Source organism: Heloderma suspectum, chromosome 15, assembly GCF_057233095.1.
Source record: "Heloderma suspectum isolate Gila_16-S chromosome 15, 16-S_ref, whole genome shotgun sequence".
Classification (NCBI taxonomy): domain Eukaryota; kingdom Metazoa; phylum Chordata; class Lepidosauria; order Squamata; family Helodermatidae; genus Heloderma; species Heloderma suspectum.
The window spans coordinates 16,228,714-16,255,704 of NC_139472.1; the positions used below are offsets into that span (position 1 = coordinate 16,228,714).

The window sequence follows — 26,991 nt, forward strand, 5'->3', positions numbered from 1 at the left end:
TGCATATGGGTAGACATAAAAGTTCTGAAGCTATAAACATTTGCTTTGCTTTTAGATGTGGCATGCGTCAGGGCAGGCGGTCATCTTAGAAGAGACCCCCCCGTCTTGTTTGGGAGGGAAAAAAGGGCGTGTGTGCCTCTTTTAAGATAAAAACCACAATGAGTCTTCTTCCATCTTAAAGACTAACAAATGTATTATACAGTATAATAAGCTTTCAGGGCCTACAGCCCACGTCATCCGATGCCATCGTTTAAGATAGGGCTTGTCATCTGCCATTTCTGTAATCGTATTACATATATGTTTAAAAATAAGCTGCCCAATTTGTCGTGGGCACCTTTTTGTTGTTTCAAAGAGTTAAAAAAAAAATCAACTGAACCAATTAATTAACTGAAATGCTGTGGCCCTAACAGATCCAAAGGTCCCATGAATGCAGCTGACACCATCAGCATCTGCTATCAGAGAGGAGGGGAGGTAATTTTTGTCTATTCCCTCTGCAGTCCCTTGAGCCCCCCCCCCCACCTGCTCCAAAGGGCTCAGGAGGCTTTCTCAGACAATGTGGGAGGCTGCAGGGGGGAAGAGGGAACAGGCAAACATGGACTCTTGCTCTTCCATTAGCAGAACCCTCCACTACATCAAAGGCCCTTGTGTTCACAGAAGAACTCTTCCGTGAATGAAGGGGCACCTTTAGATCCACCCAAAGACCTCCATGTAAACAAACTAAACAACGGCTGGTTTGCATGGTCAAGGCTGTCTCGCGCATGCAGGCAGCCATTTTGAATAGCCAAGCTGTGACTGCGGCTTGTGTCATTCGAACCTGGTGAGGGTGGGTTGTTGGTGTGGTTAACAAGCCACTCACAACCCTAAAACAGACCATGGGTTCTGGGTGGTTTATTAACCACAGCAACAACCCACCCTTGCCGAGTTCGGACAACATGCCAAATAGCAGTCATGGCTTGAATATTCAAAATTCACCTAGCATACGCCGCAACCTGGTGATTGTGCGAACCTAGTCTGTGGGTAATATCGGAACAGAAAGAACCAGAAAAGAAGGTTCAGCACACATGCCATGTCAACGCCTATCTTAAGGAGCGCCTCCAGCAACACCAGACAGGCCACTTAACAAGATCAGCCTCGGATGGCCTTCTCTCTGTCCCATCAGCCAGGACAGCTAGACTGGTGAGGACAAGGGAGAGGGCCTCCTCTGTGGTGGCCCCCACTCTGTGGAACTCCCTCCTAGGGAACTCCGCCATGCCCCCTCTTTAATGAGCTTCCGCCACACATTAAAAACGTGGTTGTTCAGGCAGGCATTTGGGGTGGGTTAGGGTAATTTTTAAAAATATGATGTTTTTAATGTAGAATGTTATTGTTTTAATTGTTTTATTGTTGTACATCGCCCAGAGTGGCTGGGTGACCAGCCAGATGGGCAATTAATAAATTTAATAAATAAATAAATAAATAAATACCCCACATTTAAAAAGCAGCGTTTTGGCCTACTACCTAAAAGGGAAGAACTCAGATGAAGCTCCCATGGCAGAGAATTCCACAACATGGATGCCACTGCCAAAAAGACCCTATCTCAGTTCTTCTTAGTGTTGGCTCACCCACTAGAAGCTGGCTTGCACCAAGTGCTGAGTGGCAGAAGCTACTTGCAAATACTGGAGATTGAACCTGGATCCTTCTGCGTGCAAAGCACACGCTCTGCCACTGAGCTACAGGACTTCTCCTTCTTCTTCTATCAGTTGATCTTCCATCGCTTAACAATACCTGTGGACTCTCAAATAAGAGTGTAATATATTACAACCACATCCATCTATGGAAGATTGCCTGGAGAACATGCTCTTAAATTCTGTTCCTGAAGTGCAATGCCTCAAAAAACCCAAGAGAACGATTTAGCTTTACAGCATTCCAAGCTTTGCATGTGGAAGGTCCAAGGGTCAACCCATGGCATGTCCAGGTAGGCCTGAGAAAGGCCTTTGCCCGATATACCCTGGAGAGCCACTGCCACTCATTGTAGGAGATAATACTGAGCTGGATGGATTGACTCAGTACAAGGCACCTTCCTAAGTTCCTAAACATCACAATCTCTAAACCTCACAAATAGGGATGTTGGAAAAATCTGCAATGGAGCCAAATAAGTTTGGATTTTCAGGAACCCAACCCATGGATTAAAAAGAAAGCAGACCAGTTTTCCCCCTGTCAGGTGGGTTCCATAGACTTTCGGATCAGTTTTCTAACTTTCCCAAATTTTGCGCAAATTTCGTCATAGAAAAATACACTTTTTTTAAAGCCCAAAAATGCACGTTTCCCCCATAGGCTAAAGCGTGAGAATGCACATTCGGGGGGAATTTGAACATTTTTACATGGACAAATTTGCACAAATTTGGAAACCCCCCCTCCCCCAATTTCCATCCATGGGTGGACAATGGAACAAAAGGTGCCTGACAACCCATGAAACATAGATGGAACGGATTTTACACAATCCATACATCCCTACTCACAAAGCATGTGCTTTACCACTGAACTACAGTTCTATTCCATGATCCAGCCTCCTTCTTTTTTTAAAAAGGATAATTCTAGTCGGGACAGATGAGCATTTGCAAAAGGGATATTTGGCACCCTTCTTGCAAGCAAGATGTGATAAAGGCTGACAATCCTCAAGGAGAGAAAAGGAGGGCAGAGAACCTTTTGATGCTAGGAGTTTAACAGTAAGTGGCCTCCTAATGACACCTTTTAGAAAGCCTGGTAAACACAGTTGGGCCAGAGGCAAATCTGTGAACGTTAAGATAATGGAAATTGGAAAGCAAACTCCAGGAGGTGTCAACACAGAATGGAAAGATACAGAGCTGCATTTCGAGAAGGACAGAGGAGTTCCTTCCATTGGATTCTTAATCTCAGAGGGGAGAATGGGGGGTGAGAGAGAGAGAGAGAGAGAGAGAGAAAGCAGGGCACATTCGACACTGTAAAAGGTTCACGCCAACGGAGCAAACGTCGTATAGTAACTAACAGTACAATCTGACTACGCCTGTCAGCCAGAAGCAAATCCTATCGCCGTTTCCCCAACCTGATGTTCTATTCCAAAACTGCAAAGCCCACCTCGATGTGTTGAACTACAACTCCCATCACCCCATCCAGCATGGCCCATAGTCAAGGATAATGGGAGTTGCAGTCCAAAACTTCTGGAGGGCACCAGGTTGGGGAATGCTATCTCATAACGTTCAATGAGACTTACTCCCAGGTAAATTTGTACAGCAGGTGTGCAGAAACCCACCTCTGTTGCATGCAGACCCCAAGAGCTACTCTGAAACAGAATTGGGGCCCTGGGCTAAAAGAGGTCCTGATGTATAGGGTTACAGCCCGAGAGAATGAGCCCATTTCAGCTTGCGCCTTTTCAGTTCGTTCTCCCACCTGCAAACTTGGAGATAACAGGTCTGGCCTACCGTATAGGCTTGTTGTATGGATTAATGAGACAATGCGTACTGAGCATGGGGTTAAGGCATTTGAGACAGGGTGACCAGGGAAGACCTTGTTTGGAGTGCCGGCATCCACAGGAATTTTCTAGTGGATGAGGAACAAAGCTGCATGGTGGTATGTCATGTATGTGGCTGTAATTCACACATGTAGCGGGTAGCGCACGCTGCTACAAACATGTACGTTTTTTTCTTGTGTGCATGCTTTGTTGCTCACAATCATGTTCCGTGACATTTAGAAGCCTACACAGAGGGGCAGAAAATCCCAGGAATTTGACAGCACTAATGCAGGAGAGAGCTATAGTCAGGTTTCACACAAGAGGCATAATAAATTCCAACAAAACCGAGCTTCTCGAGTGAGGGATATAAACAACAATGAACCAGATGAACGCATGCAGCACAGCAGCCTTAAGGACGTCATATCTTCTAGCATTGCCACCATTGACAACTTCATATGGCTTACCAGGGATTGCCATGTTCTAGAAATATTTCTTTCATCTTGGAAACATCGGTGAACACTCCGCGGAGAGCAGCAGTGGGTTCTGTGGGGACTGTCTTTTGTGGGGGATGAAGAAGTGCTTATGCTTGATCAGGATGTGGGCCTCTGAAGGAGCCTGGACTACTCACTTTACTTTTCACATGGTCATCACCACTTTTTACACTAGCTAGCATGTTCTGACCTTTGCAGGATAGAATTTGGAACTGCATCAGTCTTCTTTTGGAACTGCACATTTTTTCCCCCCGCGAACACTGGGCATTGTATTTGGCTGCACTTTTTCAAAAAGCGCTGACACTGGCAGAGGATAGGTCTGCCCTTTCTGGTAGATCTGGTGTCTGAGCAATGAGAAAGCCTGGGTATCAGGTGCCCTGAGACAGGTAGACCTGGCCTCTGAGAAACCTGTATACCAGATTTTCTCACCTGTGGCTCAAACCTTCACTTCTTTCTATGTCTTCCTTCACCCCTGTAATGACCCCTGGGCGTGGCTAATATGGCAGGGTAGGCTTACCTGCTCAGCTTGCAACCCACCCCTAGACTTTGCTCTCCAGGCAACGACAAGAGGCTTAGGTCCCTTCAGAACAGGGTTCTTTATTACTCCAATACATAAGGAAATGCTAACTTCTGGGGACCTGAGTGGCATATTGCCTCAGCTTCAAAGCAGGTTCTCTTAAAGCTATATACACATACATCAAACCCCTCCCGCAGCCCTTAATCAATTGCCCTGCTGCTACCATCAACTTCATAACCTTCTCCCCTCTCCCGCCCCGCATTCCCCTCAAAAATCCCAGCAAACCAGGACACGAAGTAACAACACTGGACTGGACTACACTGCAGGGCTGCCATACGCAACTCTAATTCTCCCTCAGCAAAATGTTATGCACAAAACAGCCCAGTTTTGCAAGGCTGGTGTAACCCGCCATTTCTCAGCCACAGCCCTTCCTCCAGCAATGTGGGCATTGTAATTGCAGACTTCATCTGCATGCATTGGCCAGGTAATTTTTACAGTGTTTACAGACTTGGGCAGGGATCATTTGTAGTGGATCATTTGTAAAAAAAAAAAAAAAAAAGCAAGAAAAGAAAAAAGACCTGAGTTTGAGAGATCATGACCTCCTGTCTTTGCTGTTACCTGTTGTGGTTCGGTAGACGCACTACTGCTTACCCAGCCACAGCTACTTTGAAGTCCCAGATCTCCAAACTGCTTTTTTATGGGGCAGCAATCTCTTCCCACCAGGGCAGATAGCCCCCACTCCCCATAGCTTAAAATGAACCAGGAAGTTTCTTCTCCAGATAGCGCAAGTGTCAAGCATTGCTGTGACTTCATTCGTTGGCTAAACACTCCGAGAGGCAGGAGCAGAGCAGTTTCTCACAAAAGAAATAGGCAGAATAGTGTCTGCACATGTTGACTGGGTTCGCACGACACGATGAGCCATGGTGGGCTGTGAGCTTTGTTGCCATCAGCGTGTCTTACGATGACATGATAAGACGGAGCCTGGATGATTCAGCAGGGTTTATTAACCATGCATAAGCCACCCTGAAAACCCATGGCTTGTAGTGGGGTGGTTGAAGGTGACTTGTTCTCAGGGTGGCTTGTGCCGTCGGAACCCGGCAGCGTGGTTTGTCCCAAGCGGCTACAGAGCTGCCTGGCTAGAGAGGAGAAAAAGCCTCACGATCTTGCCAGGGCCACCTCCCTCCTCCCTCGCCAGTGATGTCTGCCTCTCCACCAATGCTGAAATGGCACTTTGGAAGGATAATAACTGGGTTGCCACCTTTTAAAGATGATAGATGATAGATCGATAGATCAATAGATCTATAGATCTATTTGGTGCTTTGGAAGTACACAAATGGGTTCTTAATTTTTTATTATTCTTTTATTCTTAATTTTTATTTTCTTATTATAATTTATTATCATCATTATTATTTCCCGGCCTTTCACAAGCCTGCAGATTCGCCAGCCAGCCTTGTGTAGTCTCACCTTGTCAGTTTCCTTGTATGTTACAGCTGTCAAGTGAAGTGCTGAAGCAGAGTAGGTAATATACTAGGAAATTAACAAGGCGAGGCTGCACAGACGCTCCCCTACACACTTGTGAAGGGCTGGGGGGAAAATTATACTAAGAGGAACTACGGGCCCATTTGCGCAATTCAGAAGCACCGAAAAAAGAAAAAAAAAAGCGAGTGAAGTAATTGCTCCGAAAAGGCGCACCAAAGTGTGTGTGGGGGGGCAATAACTCCCATTTGTCAATGTTATCCTCTCGCTATTATGCCTTGAGCTGACACTTATCGGTGTTCTCCCCCCCCCTGCCAACACTTCCCCGATGAAGTTGGCGAATAGGAGTTATTGGCTCCCCCCTCCTCCAGCCCTATCATGTCTCCTTTTTGGAGCAATTACTGCTGGGGTTACTGTGCTTCAGTGAATTTCAGCAAATTTCTCTCAGCCTTAAAAAACAAACAAACAAACAAAACTTAGATTGGCACAAATCTCTCTGAAGGTGGGGGAAAAGAAGGTGGCTGAAGGGGACGGGTAGGTGTAATTACTGCTGGTGTGGGTGCACTGCTTGTTCCTCCCCGGCTAGCCACCTTCTAAGCATTCTTTTAAATAAATATATATATATATATATATATATATATATATATATATATATATGATGATATTATCCATTTAGTTGTGTCTGACTTTTGGCGATTCTATGGATCATCTCTCTCCACGTATCCCGATCTTGTACTATTTCTTTGAGCTGTTCCATGCTCTGGTTGGTATCAATTTTGATGGTATCTAGCCATCTTGTTCTTTGGTGGCCAGGTTTCCTTTTGCCGCTAACCAGTCCTAGCATATATACATACATACATACATACATACCTACGGGAAATTTGCACAAATTTAAAGATTTGGAACAGGGGGCTGAGGGTACTGACAGGGGATGGGGGAGAAGGGCAGTGGCAGGTAGCACTGGAGGGAAGTGACAAAGAAGAAGCAGGGGAAAGCCGAAAGTGGAGGATGAAATCAACCAGGACATTAACAATACGGGGATATGGCTCTGCTGGGCTAAACACAGCAGAAATTTGCATAAATCTCATGGCACGGCAGTAAAACGGAGCACCTTCTGTCAACCCCCAACTCCACCCCTTGTCAGTGTCCTCCACCTCAGCAGTTCCCTTGCTAGTGATCACCTTTCTGTTTAAAGGCTGCTTCAAGTTACACTTTGTGCTTGAAACCAAATGTCAGTGTCCTCGTAAATGTCATCCTGCCTTCTGTCCTAGCACTGGGCATTTGCCACTGCGCATTTGCGCAGGATTGAAAATTAAAAAAAACAACAACTTCTGAATATGTTCAGGACGCTCTCTGGTGTCCTTTCTCCATGATGCCTAGAAAAAAATATCCTGAGGCTGAGAAGGGATGAGACAGAATGGCAGCAGTAGGCTTTCTCCATTGCTAGTGGTCAGATTTATAAGAGCAATGAGCAGGAATGCAAAAATTACACAAACATCATGGCAGAGCTGTAGAACAGAGGCAACATTTGCACAAATTTCATGGCAGGGAAAATAAAATCTTGAAAGCGTGTGAACGCCTTCTCACAGGTGCTCTTGCTTCAGTATCATGGAAATGCTAAAGTGGAGGACACTGACAAGAAGGGGGATAAGGGGAAGGTTGGCTAAGTAGTGGACAGGTGGTCTTTCGCTCTTGCGGAAGAGTGGAAGAGCCCGGAAAAAAGAGCTTACAAATGTTCCCATGTTCACAAGGGTTCAGAAAATTATTTCCTTTTTGGGATGTGATGTGGGAGGGGGAGGAGTTTGCTTTGTCAGGTGGCAGCCCCCATGGACCAATTGCAGAAAGGGCGCTGACATAGGGAACGAGGAAACAAGGATTTTTGCTGCAAAGGCCTCTGGAATGCATGCCAGCAGCAGTGGACTGGAGAAGTGAGAGGGACTGAGGGAGAAACAAGTCACGGGAAGCCTCTGACCGGGCAATCATCTGTCGGAGTAACAGACAAGCCACCCATGAGGGTGGCTTAGCATGATGTGCAAACGTCGCCCTATCTCTTGTATTGGGTGGTTCTACAAGGGCTAGAGAGTTCATTTAAAAAATGGAAGCTAGGAATCTGGAGATTATAGCTCATTGGAGAGGGAGGGCAACTTCCCCCTCCCCCACAGATACCCACGATCTGCAGCTTCCAGGAACTTTGAAGAAGGATGTATTCCCAGTTCTCTGACCCATTTCATGGGCCCCAAACCCAGCCGTGTCTTCCTTGCTGGCATGCAGGAATTTTAAGACCCCTCCCGCCACTTCAAACTTACATTCCATGTTCTCTTAGGGCAGATACTATTCTCTCTCCCCCATTCACAGATTTCCAAGTTTGGATTCCACAGAAATGGCCATTTGCACCATTGGCACCAGAGCCACAAAGTATGGAAAGCAACTGAGATTAGCTGGATGTTCTACCTCAGCTCGTTGCTGCTGCTTTTTATTTTATGTTTCTACTCCCTGTGGCTGCAGAACAGAGGGCCAAAAGTAGATAGATAGTTATTGCCTGTTCTCACTGTGGCTGCAGAACAGAGGGCCAAAAGTAGATGGTTATTGCCTGTTCTCCCTGTGGCTGCAGAACAGAGGGCCAAAAGTAGATGGTTATTGCCTGTTCTCCCTGTGGCTGCAGAACAGAGGGCCAAAAGTAGATGGTTATTGCCTGTTCTCCCTGTGGCTGCAGAACAGGGCCAAAAGTAGATGGCTATTGCCTGGCAAAATCTCAGCAATGGTGTCTGGATGTATGAGCGGATATATCCTCCCAGAGGAAAGAGAAAGGGACTTGTAAACAAGTGCCTTGTATAGCTCCTTGACATCCTCCATAGATGCCTTGAAATAGTATAGCCAAATATATGCAGATTTCCTCAGTCTTTCCAGCTCCAAAAGGCTATTAAAAAAAAAAGCCCAGCATTTCTCCTCCACACAAAAATATTTAGACATCCTAAAGAGAACTTGCACCCATATGCTCCGAATCATCCCAATTTACCGAGGACAATCCTTATTCACACCTGGTCCTGGGGAATTATTGCCCCCTTTTTGCCTTGGGGGGATGGCTTGTTAAAATTTGAGTGATGAGAATTCTGTTGTCACTCTTCAGGGATTCATTCTTTCCTGAGCAGCTCTAGAGCAACTTTCCCCAACGTGGTGCTCTCTAGATGTATGTATGTATGTATTTTTTCATTTCATTTCTATACCACCCAATAGCCAAAGCTCTCTAGATGCATTGGGCTACAACTTCCATCATCCCCAGCCAGCATGGTTAATAGCTGCTTGATTATTTCCCCCATTCCTCTCTGCTGCCACAAATAGTAAAACTCGAAAGCCTTGTTATCACCTCATTCAGTCGCCAGCACAAATTACTCCGGTTACTCCAGGGGATGATGCCACGAAACCTGATTGGAAAAAGTCTAGGAACTGCACACCTCCATGTTCCCCCTCCACTACACCACACCCAGAACTGCGCAGCTTCAGCAAGGCTGCTGCATTATGCGCCTTCAGAACATCCCCTGGAGACCAATGGCTTTATGTATAGCTCCCCCACATCAACATGTAAGCAGTCATGCCCCATCCACAACGCATGCCATAAGTACCACCCAGCGGGTGTTGGTGGAGCCACAGCCACAGCTGCTGGCTCTGCCCTGCACCCATGAACCCCTAATTGCCCCTTATTGCCCCTTCTTGAATCTGGCCTGTTTCCTACCATACTTTTACAAGGACGGGTCTAGCCACACCTGTGTGGCTGGTGCTGCATTGTGAAAAACGTCCAGCTTTATGGGCCTTTGGAAGTTGACCAAGTGGGTCACTATTAAACCAGTGGCATAACCAACCTCAAGGGAAAGAAGGAGGTGGCAAAGAAACTGGCCAGAGGAGAACTTGCGCATGGAATTCAGAACAAGGCATCACTGCAGACTTCTGACTGGAGTGCCCGGTGCTGCAGAAACACGGAGTTCACAGAAAGAAAAAGAAAACGTTGTGGCGGCTAGTCAAACAACAATTGTCGTGATGTCATGGGGGGGGGGGCTGGCTGACCGGCTGCTGAACCCTGAGCCACAAAAGAGGCGAGAGGTGCCAATTCTCTCCACTCGCCCGCGTGAGCTCACACAGGAACACGCACACACACAGGAACCGAGCAAGACGGCTTTGATGCCAGGCCTCCTGTACTGACGCAAACGTCCTCTCGGCCTCTGTCAACCAGACTTTCAGGTGTCAAATGTGTCAGAGAGGAGGAGAATTCGGTGAGAGGAGGAGTGTGCGTGTGCGCTTCTCACAAGGACTTGCCTTCCACTTCCACCCAGTCACGTCTACTGAACGTGCATGGGCAGGATGAAGTGGCTGAGTTCCAGCAAGCAAGAGTGGAATGTATTACTTCAGACTACCAGTGCGCACTCATGCTTGTGTGTGTGTGTGTGTGTGTGGGGACATAAGTATAGCAGTAAGCTGACTGAGAGCACACCCTCTTTTCCTGGTGTTCTGGTCTTCAACTTCCATCTCTCTCACCTGAAAGCTGGAATACTACAATCGCAGTACCAGCTTGTTTTGTTGAATGTGTGGAGAAGGCCAGCGTCAATGCCTACTAGTCCTGATGGCTCTATGTTAACTCCAGGATGCCTCTGTACACCATTTTCTGGGGAACATGGACCAGAGGGTGCTGTTGCCCTCCTGTCCTGCTTGTGGTTTCCCGTCGACAGCTTCTCACAAACAACAGAATGTGTTCAGAATGTGTGAACAGAATGCTGGACTGGATGGACCTTGGTCTGATCCAGCAAGGCTCGTCTTGAGTTCTTAACAGAATGCTGGACTAGGTCTGATCCAGCATAGCTCTTCTTCTGTTCTTAAGGTTCCAGAGAATGGTGGCGTTCTCTGGAAGAGTTTTGCTCTCCAAGTCCTGGGCAAAAGGGCTGGACCGTCTACCTACCGCTCTCGTACAGATCCACCTACCCAAATCCAGATCGCGTCGCGATCTGGTCGTGCCATATGCAGGCAGCAGCAATACCAAGCACATGGCTTGATTAATTTTCAACCCCTCTACGGAGCAATGGGAACAAGTTCTCGCACTCTGTAGCATAGGCATGCTGAGAGGTCCTGAGTTCAAATATTACCTTTGAATTCTGTAGGTGGCTTTAGGGGAAGCCACTATTTCACCCCACCTCTCTCTCACCCCCCCCCCCCAGGGGGATACCGATCCTGGTCTAGTTTACAGGGATATTGTAACATTTAATAGGTTAAAGCTGAAGCAGCCTGACAAGCTAAAATGTTACTATTCTTTAAAAAGGCAGGTTTGACATATCCCTCAGCTCTACCACACTTTAGACACGGAAAATTAAACACACACGTACAAACACATTTTGCACATTCCTGTTCACGGACACACACACACACACTGTTGGCTGCACACCACATAAAAAATAATTTTAGCCCTCCAGGGACCACAGGTGGTCCCATGAGTTATAACACCAAACTTCAGCAAAGCGGATTAACACTGACAGAGCGTGTATGAGCAAGGGAGAGAGATTTTCTCAGCCTCTTTTTCTCGCGACTAGTCTGTCCTTCACGGGCTACGTGTTCTTTTCAAACAGCCCCAAATCAAACCCTCTCCCAGCAGATCTCTGGTTATAAATACGCTGGGTAGTATTTTAGTTTTGCAGGAAGACAACGCAACGAGATGTACTCAAGGAGGGGGCAGGCTCAAAAGGGCAGCTACAGAGGACCCCAAGTTAATTAGGTATAATTTATGGCCAAATCAAAAAGAAAAGAAAAGAAAAGAAAAAAGACAACACAGGCAATTTAAACTCCACCAAGGTAGCCTTCTATTGTCAAGTCTATTAATTAGAATCCATTTAATTCCTGCTGGGACAAAGGTCAAACCCCACGAGTTTGACCCTTTCCTGCTGGCGTCAGTGGCGTCAGCATTATCAAACGGTGGCTTCAGCAGGGCCTGGCTGTGTGTGACCATGTCCTGATCTTTGGTGCAGAAAAGGGGGCTGAGGCAGCCCACTCGGCTTTATCCCAAATGCTAATGGCCCACATTTGATCTCTCTTTGAGTCATCGCACAGAAAGCTGGTGTTCCTGAACTCCTGCGGCTTCTTAACCTCCCTAAGATCCAATGGAGCTTTTGCTTCTAAGACTAATGAACAGGAACGGGGGGGCGGGGGGGGGGCGGAGCAGTGATTTACAGCAGCCTCCCCACTGTAATCCCAACAAAAATCACACACTCCGCACCTGCTAGCTATTTATTTAAAATATTTCTAAGCCACCCTTCATCCAAATGGATTCCAGGGTGGTGTACAAAGGTATGAATTAAATTAATTGATACAGTTAAAAAAAAAACAAAAAACCAAGAGGCAGAAAAAGCTATAAAAATAAAGCTAAGGCAGAAGCAACCTGAGATGCCTTGGCAATTTTTTTTTTTTAAAGTCTTAAGCTGGTGCTGAAAAGGCTGTAATGTCATAGCCAAATGCACTTCTTTTGGGAGGGTGTTCCAAAGTCTGGCGCCACCACTGAAAAGGCCCTCTCCTTGGTAGATACGTAACATACCTCCCCTGTGGAAGGTACTCCGAGAAGGACCTCTGGGGAAGTTTTTAAGGTAGGGTGCCATTGGAAGAGGCACTCCGTCAGGTATTTTGAGGCAAAGCAATTAAGGGCTTTAAGTACCCGCACCTTCAACTGGGTCCATAAGCACATAGGTAACCCATATGGTTCTTTTAAAATTGGTGTGATATGAACTTACCTGGCTGTACCAGTTAGAATTCTGGCAGCCGGTTTCCGCACTAATGGAAGCTACCTAGCAGTCTTCAAGGGCAGCCCCATGTATCATGCATTACAGCAGCTTTCACCAACCTGGTGCCCTACAGATGTGTTGGACTGTAACTCCCACAAGTCCCAGCCAGCATGGCCATGGGAATTATGGGAGCTGCAGTCCAAGACACCTGGAGGACACCAGGCTGGGGAAGGCAGTGTTACAGTAATCCCACCGGGAGGTTACTGCAGCATGGATCATTGTGGCCAGACTATCCATGTCCAGGAATGGCAGCAGGTGAGCCAGTTGAAGCTGGTAAAAGGTACTCCATGCCACCCAGGCCTCCAGAGACAAAGCTGGATCAAGGAGCACCCTCAAGTTGCAAAGCTGCTTCTTAAAGGGGGACTGCAGCCCCATCCCGATCTTAAAGAATGGGCCGGCTGGTATGGTCCCTTAGCCATTTGGGTCCCACTGACTGGAGATTGAACACTCACTGGACATGGGGACCATCTAACCACAGTGCCTTCATCTGGTGAGGACTCAGCTTCAGTTTATTGGCCCTCATCCAGCCCATTTCTGGATCCAAGCATCGTTTAGCACCTGCACAGCCTCACTTGACTCATTTGATAAAGGGAAATGGAGATGGATATGGTGCTTTTTTTAAAAAAAAACCAAAAACATAGCATGAGAGAGCCAGCGTGGTGTAGTGGCTGGAGTGTTGGACTGGGAGCCAGGAGATCTAGGTTCTAATCCCCACTCGGCCGTGGAAGCTCACTGGGTGACTTTGGGCCAGTCACAGACTCTCAGCCCAACCTACCTCGCAGGGTTGTTGTTGTGAGGATAAAATGGAGAGGATAATGTAAGCCGCCTTGGGTTCCTTGCAAGAGGAAAAAAGGTGGGATATAAGTGCAATAAATGAATAATAAATAAATGATCGCCAACAATGCATTTAGCATCAGGTCTAATGCTTTGGCTCTTAATTTGTGCCCACCCCAGGCACTGGGCAGTGGGCAAGGCCCCCTAGTCGTTGTCATCATCATTATTACTAATATTGTTTATTACATTGCTATACCGTCCTATAGCCAAAGATCTCTGTGCTGTTTACAGAGATTAAAACATTAAAATACAATATTTGAAGTTTAAAAGCCATTTACATACAAGCACGCAGACAATATACACAAAGACAACACATAATTAAAAACAACTTTGAACAGTCAGTCATATCATAACCAAAGACAGATCCAGGACTGGCTGAAAACCCATCATGTGCTGCCAAATGCCTAAGAGAAGTCGTGTCTCCCTTCCCCCCCGTCTCTGCTTTCTCTCCTTCCCCATTGCTGTTCCTTTCCACTTTGTCCCCTTCCAAACATGGTCATCTTTCTCCCTTGCTCTCCAAAAAATGAAAATCAGGACTCCGACAGAGATAGGTGAGCATGGGGGAGTTGTTCCTCCACGTGGGGAAATGGGAAACTGGACTAGATGTAGGGATATACGGATGGTGTAAAATCCATTCTGTTTGTGTTTCGTGGCTTGTCAGATGCTTTTTGCTGTCCACCGATTGATGGAATCGGATTTTTTTTGTTTCCAAATTTGCGCAACTTTGCACGTACGAAAATGCACGAATTCCCCCCAAATACGCATGTTCATGCTTTAGCCTATCGGGGAAATGCACATTTTTGGCTGGTTTATTTTACATATTTTTCTATGATGAAATTTGCACAAAATTCAGGAAAGATAGAAAAACAATCTGCAAGTCCACGGAATCTGCCCAGCAGGGGAAAAGCCAGTCCATTGCGGAATGTGCAGGCTGGATTCATGAAAATCTAAACTTATTTAGTCCCATTGCAGATTTCTCCGACATTCCTAGCTAGATGTCTGGGACATCATTGCAGGAGGATCTAGGATGGGCTCCTGTTTTCTGACCTGGGGTGATGAGTATTCCTGGAGCTTAAAGAGTAGAGTCTATGTTTCACTCCATTCATTCTACCACTGCCAGGTATCAAGAAATGGGGGACTGGTCGAGCAACTTGGGTCTGCTGTAGGCCATCTGCAGGGTACTGGGCCTTGGCAGCTGCCCAGACCCAATTCCCCTCTTTCTTCTTTCTTTTCTCCCTCCATTTATGTTCAATGCAAAATAAACAATCCACCCTCTGCTCTCCACAGCACTTATCTATGTGTCATAAAGGATGAATACAAATATGTATATCTTCTTCTGCTATGCTTAGAAATGCAGGCTGGGGCTGAGTCTCTCTCTAGGAAACAGTATAAGGCAGCTACTTTGAGTCAGATGATTGGTCTGCTTACTTCAGTATTGTTTGTATTGACTGGCAGAAACTCTCCAAGATTTCAGATGGAGGTCTTAGCCAGCCCTACCTGGAAAGTGAACCTGGGACCTCATCACAGAAGCCACACCCACTCAACACTTGGAGATCCACCCAGGATTGGCTTCAGATCTGAGGGGGTCCCTGGCCAAAGTGCCTTCTGGTGCACCCCCTCTTACACTGATCAGTAGGGATGTCGGAGAAATCTGCAGCGGAACCAAATGAGTTCGGCTTTTCATGAATCCAACCCATGGATTCTGCTGAAGACCAGCATTTCCCCTGTTGGGTGGATTCCATGGACTTGTGGACTGGTTTTCTAACTTTCCCAAAATTACGTTGTGGAAAAATACGCAAAAATAATAATAAAAAAACTTGGCCAAAAATGTACATTTCTCTCTTAGGCTAAAGCGTGAAAACGCACATTTGGGGGGAATTTGTGCATTTTTGCATCTGCAAAACTGTGCGAATGTGAATTTGCACGAATGCAAATTTGTGCAGATTTGGAAATGGAAAGATCCGATTCCGGCAATGGGCGGATGACAGAGTGAAAGGCGCCTGACAATCTACGAAACACAAATGGATTTTTACACAATCCATACATCCCTACTGATGAGGCTCCTTAGGTTAATCCTGAACCTAACCTCCTCTGCCCCACCCCCCATGACTACCAGCACCATAACTCCTAATCCCCAATTGCCGTACAGCCCTTGCGGAAAATTATTGGGAAATGTAGCCTGTTTGAATGCAGAATACATTATGCAGAGAAAGTAAGTGGATGCAAATGGGCAATTCATTTGCATTTTGCGTGCCTATATAATGAAGTCAGAAAGCATTCTGAAATGTTGGGAGTCTGTATGGCTTTAGAGGTGCAGCACAGTCTCCCAAGAAGATTTTGTCTTGAAGGGCCACTACTCCAATTGAAAGCCTGCTATGGCCCATGCATACATCTATTTTCCACCTTGGCCTCCGTACGTCTCTCACACCCTGTATTTATTTGGTTCAATCTGCCTGGCTCTCTTCCAGGTCTTGCCTACAAGATCAACGTTTCTGCTTGTCCTTAAGGTCATGAATCAGCAAAAGGAGCAGCTGCCAACTCAAAGCAGTTAAGCAAAATTACTGGAGTTACATAATCATTGTGGAAGAGAAAGCTCTTTGTGAAACCCACATGAAACAGGTGGCAACCAACCAACGAGAGCCACAAGGGAAGTGAAATTCAGTTTGAGAAGCGATGAGGCTGACAAGGGAGCAAATGTTGACAAGGAAGCACCGAAATGTCCACAACGTGAACAGTGAAAGGAAGGATCAGAGCCAGCTGGGTGCTGAGAAAGTTTCACAACACCTTCAGTTGCTTCCCATGAGGTCTGGACATGTCTATGCAGAGAAGGAGGAGGATGAAGAACCTGTGAGGCAGGCTGTATGTACTGGGACTGGCTAAGCTTAGAAAGTAGAGCAACGGCTATGAAAGCAGGGATGTTGACATGACTGGCTGTAGCTCAGTGGTAGTGTATAAAGACCAACCTCTGACATCTCTAGGGTGGGCTGGGAAAGATTCTTGCCTGAGACCCCAGAGAGCTGTTGCCAGTCTGTGTAAAACCCCAGACCTTCCAGATGTCTTGGACTACAGCACCCACCACCCCAGCCTGCATGTCCTGGGCATGACAGGAGTTGTAGTCTAGCATTTCTAGAGAGGAGTAGGTTAGGGAAGACAGATTTAGATTTTGATTTTATAGCTGTCTTATAACTTTCTTTCTTTCTTTTAATTGTCCTATTGCAACGGTGATTTTGTTATCTTTGGAATTTTTAAAATTATGTCTCTGCGTTGCCCAGATGACTCCTTGGTGAATTCAATGAATAAATATACAGAAATATACATAAGGCAGCTAACTATGACAAGTTAAATGTAATCACACTGTGTTAATTGGCTTACCAGGATGTTTGTGTTATCAACAGCCACTGTTTGGTGAATGACTACTGATAATAATGCTGTTGTCACTGTCAGTAGTTCCTGCATTTAATAATACAGTTGTCACTGTCAGTACTTTCTGCATTTAATTTCCTCCTAAGTCCTGACCTCCATGTACTCTCTCTCTCTCTCTCTCTCTCTCTCTCTCTCTGTGTGTGTGTGTGTATGTATAGATAGACAGACAGACAGACACGAAATTCCTGATAACACTTGATAAATGCTTGATAAATTCATCAAGCATCTGATGAAGTGGATTACAGTGCATGAAAGCTTATGCCAGAATGCACTATTCATTGTTTGTGCTGCAATAGACTAATACACCATGGTTTCCAGAGGGGAGGTCAAGAAAGAAGGTGAGCAACTGGCCTTGGACCATACCCATGAAGAATAATTCGTTTGGCCAGATCATCCATGGATTGGAAGTCCATGTCTCAAAGGTAGCATCATCCTTGCCTGACACTATATACAACATGACCCATCAATCCTGCTGCTAGCCAGATTATCTGATGCCATGATCCTGCTAGTAAAGAGAAGGGATGAACAAAGCCCACCTTGCCACTGATATGGGGCTTAAGACGAACCAAGATCAGACCTCAATCCTGTTTCACATAACGGGGCTCAGCTCCAAGAATATAAAGAAGAGCCCTGTTGGATCAGGACCGAGGGTTCAACCAGCCCAGCAGCTTGCGTCTCACAGTGGCCAGCCAGTTGCCACTGGGAAGCCCAACAAACAGGACTCGAAGGCAATAGCCCGTCAGCAACTGGCGTTCAGAAGTAGACGGCTGTCACAGGAGTAGGCAACATGTCACCCATGGCTGCCTGCACCCCCCAGCTGTTTTCCTGTTGAAAACAGCTATCCCTGCTGAATTTGCCATGATAGTGGCAGAACAAGCAGTGAGATCCTTTTAAAACAAGGTGCGCAGGGTGCATGCACCATGCTGGGCATCAAGGTGCTCCTGGAAGCATGATTCTGCTTTCCAACAAGGACTACACTCCCTCACGTGTCTTTGTTAGGGGAAAATCACTGCTTTTTTGCTGCTGCCTGATTTCAGCGGCAAAGTCGGCAGCACAACAGCAACAATTCTGCCAGTGGAAAGGACTGGTCTGGCCCCTGGTTGGTTCCATGGAGGCCCTTGGACCGGCAGCAATTGCCCACCCCTGAGCTATCGTGGCCAACAGCCTTTCATAGAGATACAGCCCTTTGAGGAGAGACTGGAAGAACTGGGCATCTTTAGCCTTGAGAAGAGAAGATGGAGGGGAGATAAGATAGCGCTCTTCAAGTCCTTGAAAGGTTGTCACAGGGAGGAAGGCCAGAATCTCTTCTCAATTAGCCCAGAGGGCAGGACACAGAATCATGGGCTCAAGTGACAGAAAGCCAGATTCCAGCTGAACATCAGGAAAAACTTCCTGACTGTTGGAGCAAAATGACAATGGAACCCATTACCTAGGGATGTAGTGGGCTCTCCCACACAGGAGGCATTCAAGATGAAGCTGGACAGCCACCTGTCAGGGATGCTTTGTCTTGGACTCCTGCACTGAGCAGGGGGTTGGACTCGATGGTCTTGTAGGCCCCATCCAACCCTACAATTCTATGATTCAAATATCCAGCTGCATGTCTGAATGTCATGTCTAAAACCTTTAATGAACCCTCTACATAACATGCATTGAGCAGGGGGTTGGACTCGATGGTCTTATAGGCCCCTTCCAACCCTACTCTTCTAGGATTCTACAGTTCTATGGGGCTGGGCAGCCATCTGTCAGGGATGCTTTGACTCAGATTCCTGCTTTAAGCAGGGGGTTGGACCCGATGGCCTTGTAGGCCCCTTCCAACCCTATGATTCTATGAGATGCTGTCCCCATTAACCTGTCTCATCCCACCAGGCCCATCACCACATCTTGTGGTGGCGAATGCCATACATTTAATTATGCCTTGCATGAAGCAGGACTTCTTTTGTCTGCCCCAATTCTACAGCCCATCAGCTTCATTGAATGAAATGCTAGAAAATTCTCTGAGGATATGCAGAGGGACTTTCTGACAGCCAGCCCTCACAATTCTGGGGTTGTGAAGGAAGACAGAGAAGGAAGACTCAAGCTGCAGAACTTTTCTGTGTAGAAAACCTGATCTTTGCCTGACCAATTAAAAAAAACCCAATATTTAAAAGCTATTTATCTAAAGTCCCATCCCATCTTCCCATATAGCTCTTTATAAAGAGTATAATTATTCCTGTGCTGCAAATGGGAATAGATACCCTGGAGAAATCCACCACAGACTCAAATGAGGCCGGATTCCAAGGAGTATGACCTCTGGAGTCTTCAGCAGACCGGCCACACTCACGTTCATGTCCGCAACAGTTCCCACGGGGCTGCTCTCCAGCCTTCTAAAAAGCACGGCACGCTAATGCCGCCTGTCGCTATCGTATTGCAGGAAATTGACAGCCATAAATGGCGTATTGTGTGCCATTTACAGCCGTAAAGCGCCGACTTTTACACAAATACAGCTGTAAACAGCTGCAGTTTATGTAAAAGTCAGTGCTTTACGGCTGCAAATGGTGCAAAATCACCATTTACACCTGTAATTGTCCCGTGATAGGCTAACGGCAGCCGCCATTAGAATATCGCATCTTTTAGAAAACTGGAGGGTCGCTCTACCAACTCCGCAGGCACGGCAGGGCTCCAGAGAAATCCACGGGGCCCCAAATGGCCCGAATTGCCCCATGGTGGATGCCCCCCCCCTGGCCTGGACATTGGGGGGGGATTCGCCTATCCCAAATGGGAGGGGGTGGATGAGCCCTGTGACCTGCCCCAGGCCACATAGCGGAGAAGCAAGACTTAAACCGGGGACTTTGTGATTCATAGACACAATTGTCACCATCATCTCACTGTTGAATGCAAAAACAGAGTGTGACTGCATCATCTTGCACACAAACACACAAACAGACACATCTGCTGTCCAGATCACAGGAAGTAATCGTTCTATCCCACAGATGTCAGAGTGCATCTGGAGGACCAGGTCCAGTTCTGGGTGCTATATTTTAAGAAGGACATCGACAAAGTGGAGAATGCCCAGAGCGGGCAACCTGGATGGTGAAGAGTCTGCAAGCCAAGTCCTATGAGGAGCAGTTGAAAGAGCTGGGCATATTTAGCCCAGAGAAGAGAAGATTAAGAGGAGACGTGATAGTGGTCTTCAAATATCTGAAGGAGTGTCATACAGAAGGAGACTTGCGTGCTTGTGCATTGGTTCTAGTCCTGTCCAGAAGGCGGGACCAAAACCAATGAGAAGAAATAGCAGGGAAACAGATTTCGGCTGAACATTAAAAAGGAATATCCTTAACAGTAAGAGCTATTTGACACTGGAATAGATTGGCTTGGGAGACTGTCGGTGTCCTTCATTGGAAGTATTGAAATAGAGGCTAGACTGCCAACTGTCAAGGATGCTGTTGTTGCAAGGTTCTACACTGAACAGGCGGCTGAGTAGATGACCTCTAAAAAGGTAAAAAGGTAAAGGTGTCCCCAACCAGTTGTGTCCGACTCTAGGGTGCGGTGCTCATCCCTTTTTCTAAGCCGAAGAGCCAGCACTGTCCGAGGACGCTTCCGTGGTCATGTGGCTGGCATGACTGAACACCGAGGTGCACGGAACGCTGTCACCTTTCCCGCTGAGGCGGTACCTATTTATCTACTTGCAATTTCTTGCTTTCGAGCTGCTAGGTTGGCAGGAGCTGGGACTGAAGACGGGAGCTCACTCCGTCACGCGGCACTCGGGTCTCGAACTGCTGACCTGCCGACCTTCCGGTCTGCAGTTCAGCGTCTTAACCACTAAGCCACCGCGACCTCTAGGGTACCTCTAAACTCTAATATTCCATTATTCTATAAGTTGCAAGGTGTTTGAACGTGAAGTAGTTGTGTGGAGCAGAAAGGATCTAAACCAAAAATCAGCATGGCGTTGCATGGACTTCCAGTCCGTTTCTGGGCCCAGTTTAAAGAAAGTGGTGGTATTAACTTTTAAAGCCCCAAATGGCTTGGGGCCAGGTTACCGGAAGGACCATCTCCTCCCATAGATATCCTCAGGTCACCTTCAGAGACCCCCTTCTGGGTGGCAATCATGTTGGTGCTACAATGAAGACATATTTTAAAACTGAAAGGGGAGGGGGATATTGGCTCTCAGCTTCTCACTAGCCCACAGAGTTCTAGCAATTCGGGCTTTTAATGCCAGATGCATCGACCCAGAATTGACTGCCAACCTGTTTCTATGCTGAAATAACTAACACAGATCAGTGAGTCACTCGGGCCTGATTTACACATGCAGGGAAATGAGTGAGAGCGAGCTGGGAGAAATGACTGCACCCCTTCAAATCGAAGGAGCCTTTTTCTTCAGGGTTTGCATGCTTCTCCATGCTCCCAGAAAAATGTCTCCCTGTGCAAACAGATCAATGGTGCATGAGAGAGTTTCTAGAACAATCCCTCTATTTTCAGGGAGTTTTTAAACATAGATATCATTCAAAAATGTGATTGTGCAGCTACAGCGTAAAGCGATGCCATCTGTCACCACAGCACTAGAAGCTTCCTTCCTGAGGTGCTAGCTTTCTAGGTGCAAGGATGTATTTATTTTTTCAAGTAAGAGGAGCATTCAAAAGCCCACATATAATATCAACAGAGATGGCCCATTCTGCTTCCTCATTTTGCTGCATTCTGTTTCAGACTGCTTTTAATTTAGGGGGTACGTTAGGGTTTTATTATGTTCCCCTCATTGTTCTGTTTCTAGACTTCATGCTAAATTGGCTGATTATACTGAAACTACTTTATTGCCTTTTTACTGCTTTGTTTTTTAAAATGTTCTTGCTGTCTGTTTTGTAATTTTTAATGTTGATATGGGTTTAAGTTGATTTTTATCATCATTTTTGTATGCGGCCTTAAGAAAATTTGTATTTTTAAAGGTAGCTTATATATGTGTAACATAATTTTTTTTTTAAAAAAATCACAAACGAGATGGAATTTGAACTGCAACTTCCCATCCCAGAGCTCTCACCTCTAAGCACTACAAGATACTAGTTATTAAGGCACAGACTTTCCCATGAGAAAACCTGGAATGTTACCCTTGGTCTTGACTCTGCGCCCTTGAACAGAATAGGTCAAGAAGAAATGAAGTATTAAAACACATAATGAAAGCACATGGTTGGCACATAGGGTAAGCATAAAGACTCATCAATTGGAACACCCAACACCTTCCCAACTATAAGTAGGGATGTTCCAGGATTTTTTTCATTCCTTATTTTTTAGCAAGCTGACCTGATTCACACTTTTAATGGACTAATATGAAGTTGCCATTTTTTTTTTTTTCGTTCTCTGAATGTTGCTATATAGATTTGGCTCAAAAAACATACCAAAATGCACGCGCCCATACACACACTAAAAAGTGTTCAGAAATGAGCATTTTAGCATAAAATGCATGCAAAAACAAGTATTTTGTGAAAAGGTAAGTTTAAAAATAATGTGAACTTTCGTGTGTGTGTGTGTGTGTTTAAATTGCCGATTGATGTAGAAATAGGATGGACTAGACTTATGAATGAATACGTATGAAACTAACAAAGACCTATCTGTCCAAAGGTGAAGTGGTTAGTGTCATGCTAGGACTGGGAAGACCTGGGTTCAAATCTCCACTCAGCCATGAAACTCACCAGGTGACTTGGAGCCCACAGCTATATCTTTTAGCCTAATCTAAAACTCACTGGAAAAGACCCTGATGCTGGGAAAGATTGAAGGCAAAAGGAGAAGGGGACGGCAGAGGATGAGATGGCTGGATAGCATCACCGATGCAATGAGTATGGACTTCAGCACGCTCCGGGAGAGAGCGCAGGACAGGAAGGCGTGGCGTGCTATGGTCCATGGGGTCACGAAGAGTCGGACACGACTGAACGACTGAACAACAACAACAACCTCTCGCAGGGTTGTGAAGATAAAAGAGGGGGGACACCCTGTATGCCCCCCTGAACTCCTTGGAAGAAAGGTAGGATATAAATGTAACAGGCAAGACTGGAAGTGAAAGACACCCACAAAAAGTGGTGCAGGTATTATGTGTGCTTTGCTCCCTAATAAACCCACCACACTTGGGTTTTTATGCTGCATTATATTTTTATATTATTGTTTCTCTGTTTGACAGTAACTGAATTTGATTCTATCCTGCAAGTCCCCCTGGACACTGTGCATGAATACTGATAACAAAGAATAAAATAGTATCTAGCAGGTAAAGCTGCTCCAGGTTGTCAGGAAATTGCACGCAGATCACCGTTCAAGCACGCACACCTTATTTTTGTACAAGTTGAGACAAGAATCGTGCTCTGTACATCATGGCACCGGGCGGCATCTCTCTGTCATCTGAAGGCGTGGAAAGATTTCCTCACAGCTACACTTACACACACCCCTGCAGGCTCCTCCTCTTTGGAACCTTTGCCACCAATCAAAATCTAAGGACTCTGCCCTGTTCCCCTGCCGAATGGCCTCCCATTCAGTTTTTTTGAAATACACTTCCCAAATGCAGCTCATTCTGCAGCACAAGTAAATCCCTGCAGCACAAGTAAACCCCTGCCTTCGCTCCTTAAAGGGTCTTTTGCAACAGAAGTAAACCCCTGCCTTCGCTTCTCTTTTGCAGCACAAGTAAATCCCTGCCTTTGCTCCTTAAAGGGTCTTGGGTAACTTGGCTGGGAAAGACCAGCTGCCAGCTAGAATAGCTGCATGGACTAGTGGGCAGAGTTAGGGTGCTTCCAGACAAAGCTTTTAAGGTGCAATCCCTCTGCCTCATTCATGGGATTTTATGGGGGTTCCAGACTGAGCGGTCATCTGCTTGTAACTCTGTGTTTTCTCACCCCTTCTTCGGTCTTTTCTCATACAGTGGAAAACCCATTAAGGAAGAAAAGGCAGAAGGGCTGCACAGTACCTTCTGACGGTTAGCGCTAGGACCCCTTGGCGTGGAAGCACCCTTAGCAGAAAGCAAATCTTTTGAGAGGGTCTCAGCTTGGGCAGAAATGAACCAGCCCTGCAGACCCCGGGAGGTAGAAATGGACTCAGCTAGCCCTTCTGCAGTCCTTCATGTAATAATGCATAATTTAATGCAAGATGTGGCAATGCACACAGGCATAGATGCCTTTAAAGGGGGAATTAGATGGATTGATGGAGGATATGGTTATTGATGGCTGCAAGTCATGATGAGTAAGTAGAACCTCCATGCTCAAAGCCAGTCTATCTCCAAATACCAGTTACTTGGGAACAACAGTGTGGGTGGGGGAGACGGTTGACTTCACCCCTGCTTGTGTGCTTTCCTATGGTAGCTGGCCACTGTGGGAGAACCAGACTAAGGGTGCAATCCTATGCATGTTTAGACAGAAGAAAGGCCTGCAACTCCCAGCATGCCCCAGCTAGCCATGCTGGCTGGGGAATGCTGGGAGTCACAGGCCTTTCTTCTGTCTAAACATGCATAGGATCGCACCTTAAATGACCTTTGGTATGACCCAACAGGGGACTCCTTCCTCTCTTCTGGGTCTCTGCACCGTCCATTCTGACAGGGGACAGGCCCGAATTGAATCCCACAGCATCCAACAGAACCAGAAGGGAGTCATGACTAACTTAAGTCCCATTCATTTCAATGGGTCTACTCTAGGTGGGACAAAGATTGGATACTACCCCATCTCTGTGCCTGCAGGCTATCTTTTCATCGTTCCCCAGAAAGAACAGCTCCCCAGAATAGACAGGAGCTGTCTGGATTGGGAAGGGGCTGGGATGAGGTTTTTAGGTCCACAGGAAGGAAGATATATCACCAGGTAGCTTTGCAGGCTGGAGCGCCTCTCAGTTTAAAGCCAATTCACTCGCCCATCAAGGGCTGAATGCCTTCCAATAACCGGTCAGGTGTCACTCCGTTCAATCAGGGCGTTGGAGATCAACCCCTCCCTGGGTGTGATAATTGCTCCCTTTTCATTTGCATACGGGGTGTGTGTGTGTGTATATATATATATATATATATATATGTATGTATGATACACGCAAGATGAACGCCTCGTTCAGAAAGATGCAGTTGCCTCCAGTTCTTTTGCACAAGTATGGGCAGGCTTAAGTCCCCTCTAGGGAAGGGGGGGGGGGGAAGGAATCAAGCCGATGGAGCTCGGAGCAGTGAAGGCTGGTGCTCCGATTTCGGTGGGGCTGTGCTTCCATCCTGGATGTCTATCACAACCAGCCAGGACTCTGAAGGAGCTCTCCGAGGTGCTGAACCCTACCCCCCAAACGGGTCCAGCACTTTGGATCGCTCCTTTAGAGTTCTGCCCGAAACCCAGAACGGAATCACAGCCCCACCGAAATCGAAGCCACCAGCCTCCGCTGACAATCGGGCCATGGAGTTCCATCGCTTCACGCGCACGATCTAGCAGATCTCCTTACGACAACCCTGAAAGGTCGGACAGTATTGCCTCCCCCTCTCCCTTATTGCAGATGGGAGGCAGAGAGTTGCTTAAAGGCCACCGAGAGAGCGAGCTCATGACCAGGCAGGGGCGACATTCGAACCGGGGACTTCCCGGACGGTACGTCGGCTTTCAGCCCCGATGATGCTCCAGTCACCAGCTCAACGGAGTTGGTTTGCCCTGCTGCAAGGGTAGGGGTAGGAGAGTGTGAGTGAGTGAGTGTATGTGTGTGTGTGAGAGAGAGAGAGAGAGAGAGAGTGTGTGTGAGAGAGAGAGAGAGAGAGAAAGAAAGAGAGGGGAAGGCAGCTAGATGACAATTTCAGGTGTGACCCCCCCACCGGACTTCCCAGTCTTTTCTCTACAGACTCCCGCCCCCCCAGTTCCAATCCATCCCGGAGAGCTCACCTTTCGAGACCCCCGTTTAGCAAACTCCATGGCCAGGTGGCGTCCGATGCCTCTGCCCCCTCCGGTGATCAGCACGCTGTCTCCGGCCAAGTCCCGGAGTCTGGCGGGCAGCACCGTGCACACGAGCGCCTTCACCACCGAGCAGAACATTTGGACCAGGAAAAGCAGCAAAGCGCCCAGCCATTTCCAGACCATCCTCTTCCGCCCGGGAGAAGAAGCACAATGGATCGCGGTTCGCCCCTTGAGAAGACAGAAGGAAGGGGTGTCTTCCCCCCGAAAGGGGGTTCGAATCCTCTGCGGACACCGCCTCTGCACGCGCACCCCGCGCAAAAAAGAGTCGAGTGGAGCAAGCCTGCGCAAAGTGCCGCGGGAGGCGAAAGACGCTCCTCCGGTTTCTCCTCGCCTGTTTGTGTGTCAATAATAATAATAATAATAATAATAATAATAATAATAATAATAATAATAATAATAATAATAATATACAGTTAAAGGTGGTTGGGAACTGGCTTGAAAGAGAGAGCTCCGAATCTGGAAGGTGCCAAGAGAAAAAGAGAAGTCACCATTTGGAGAAGAAGCAAAAAGGCGCCCCGACCAGCTGCAGGCAGCAAAGAAGTTTGCAGACCAGCCCGAAGATTCAAATCCGGAGCGTTCCCCGACCCGGTCTGCAGAGGGCTTCCCCCGCCGCCTTTCTTTGCTTCTGCTTCTCCTCGTCCTCCTACGCCAAAACCGGAGTCACGCCGGGAGCCCCGGAGGCAGGTCTGCAGGGGAAGCCGGCCGCTCGTTCCAGACAGCTCGCGGCTCTCTTCTGGGGAGTTCGGGAAATCGCTCGCGGAAAGGGAGACTTTGGGAAGGAGCTTTGGGGGGGGGGGGGAGAAGGAGAAGGGGGAAAAAAGCAAAAGCGACGCAGGTCCCTCCCCCTTCTATACATAAAGATCTGCAGACTTCGCTCTCGCTCTCTCCCCCCCGGGCTTGCGCAGAGAGGGAGGGGGGAGCCCCCTTCGCCTCTGCTCTCTCGCTCCGGATTCCCCCCTCCAAGGGAACGGGTCCTGCCCGGCGTTTCGAGCGGCCTCTGGCCGGCCGGCCCTTCCGGGACGCTCCCTTATCTGCCTTCCGCGGCTCTTTCGCACTCCGGGCAGGTTTTATACCC

General features: G+C 47.2%; 1 protein-coding gene across 1 annotated transcript in view; it reads right to left on the minus strand.

The window, feature by feature from the left end:
- Positions 1 to 26,254, minus strand: part of DHRS3 (dehydrogenase/reductase 3) — a 49,556-nt gene extending 23,302 nt beyond the window's left edge. Inside the window, exon 1 of the mRNA XM_084822338.1 lies at positions 25,845 to 26,254. Within this exon, the coding sequence (XP_084678464.1) occupies positions 25,845 to 26,039 (195 nt within the window). The 5' untranslated portion in view covers positions 26,040 to 26,254. The remainder of the gene's footprint in view (positions 1 to 25,844) is intronic.
- Positions 26,255 to 26,991: the final 737 nt, after the last annotated feature.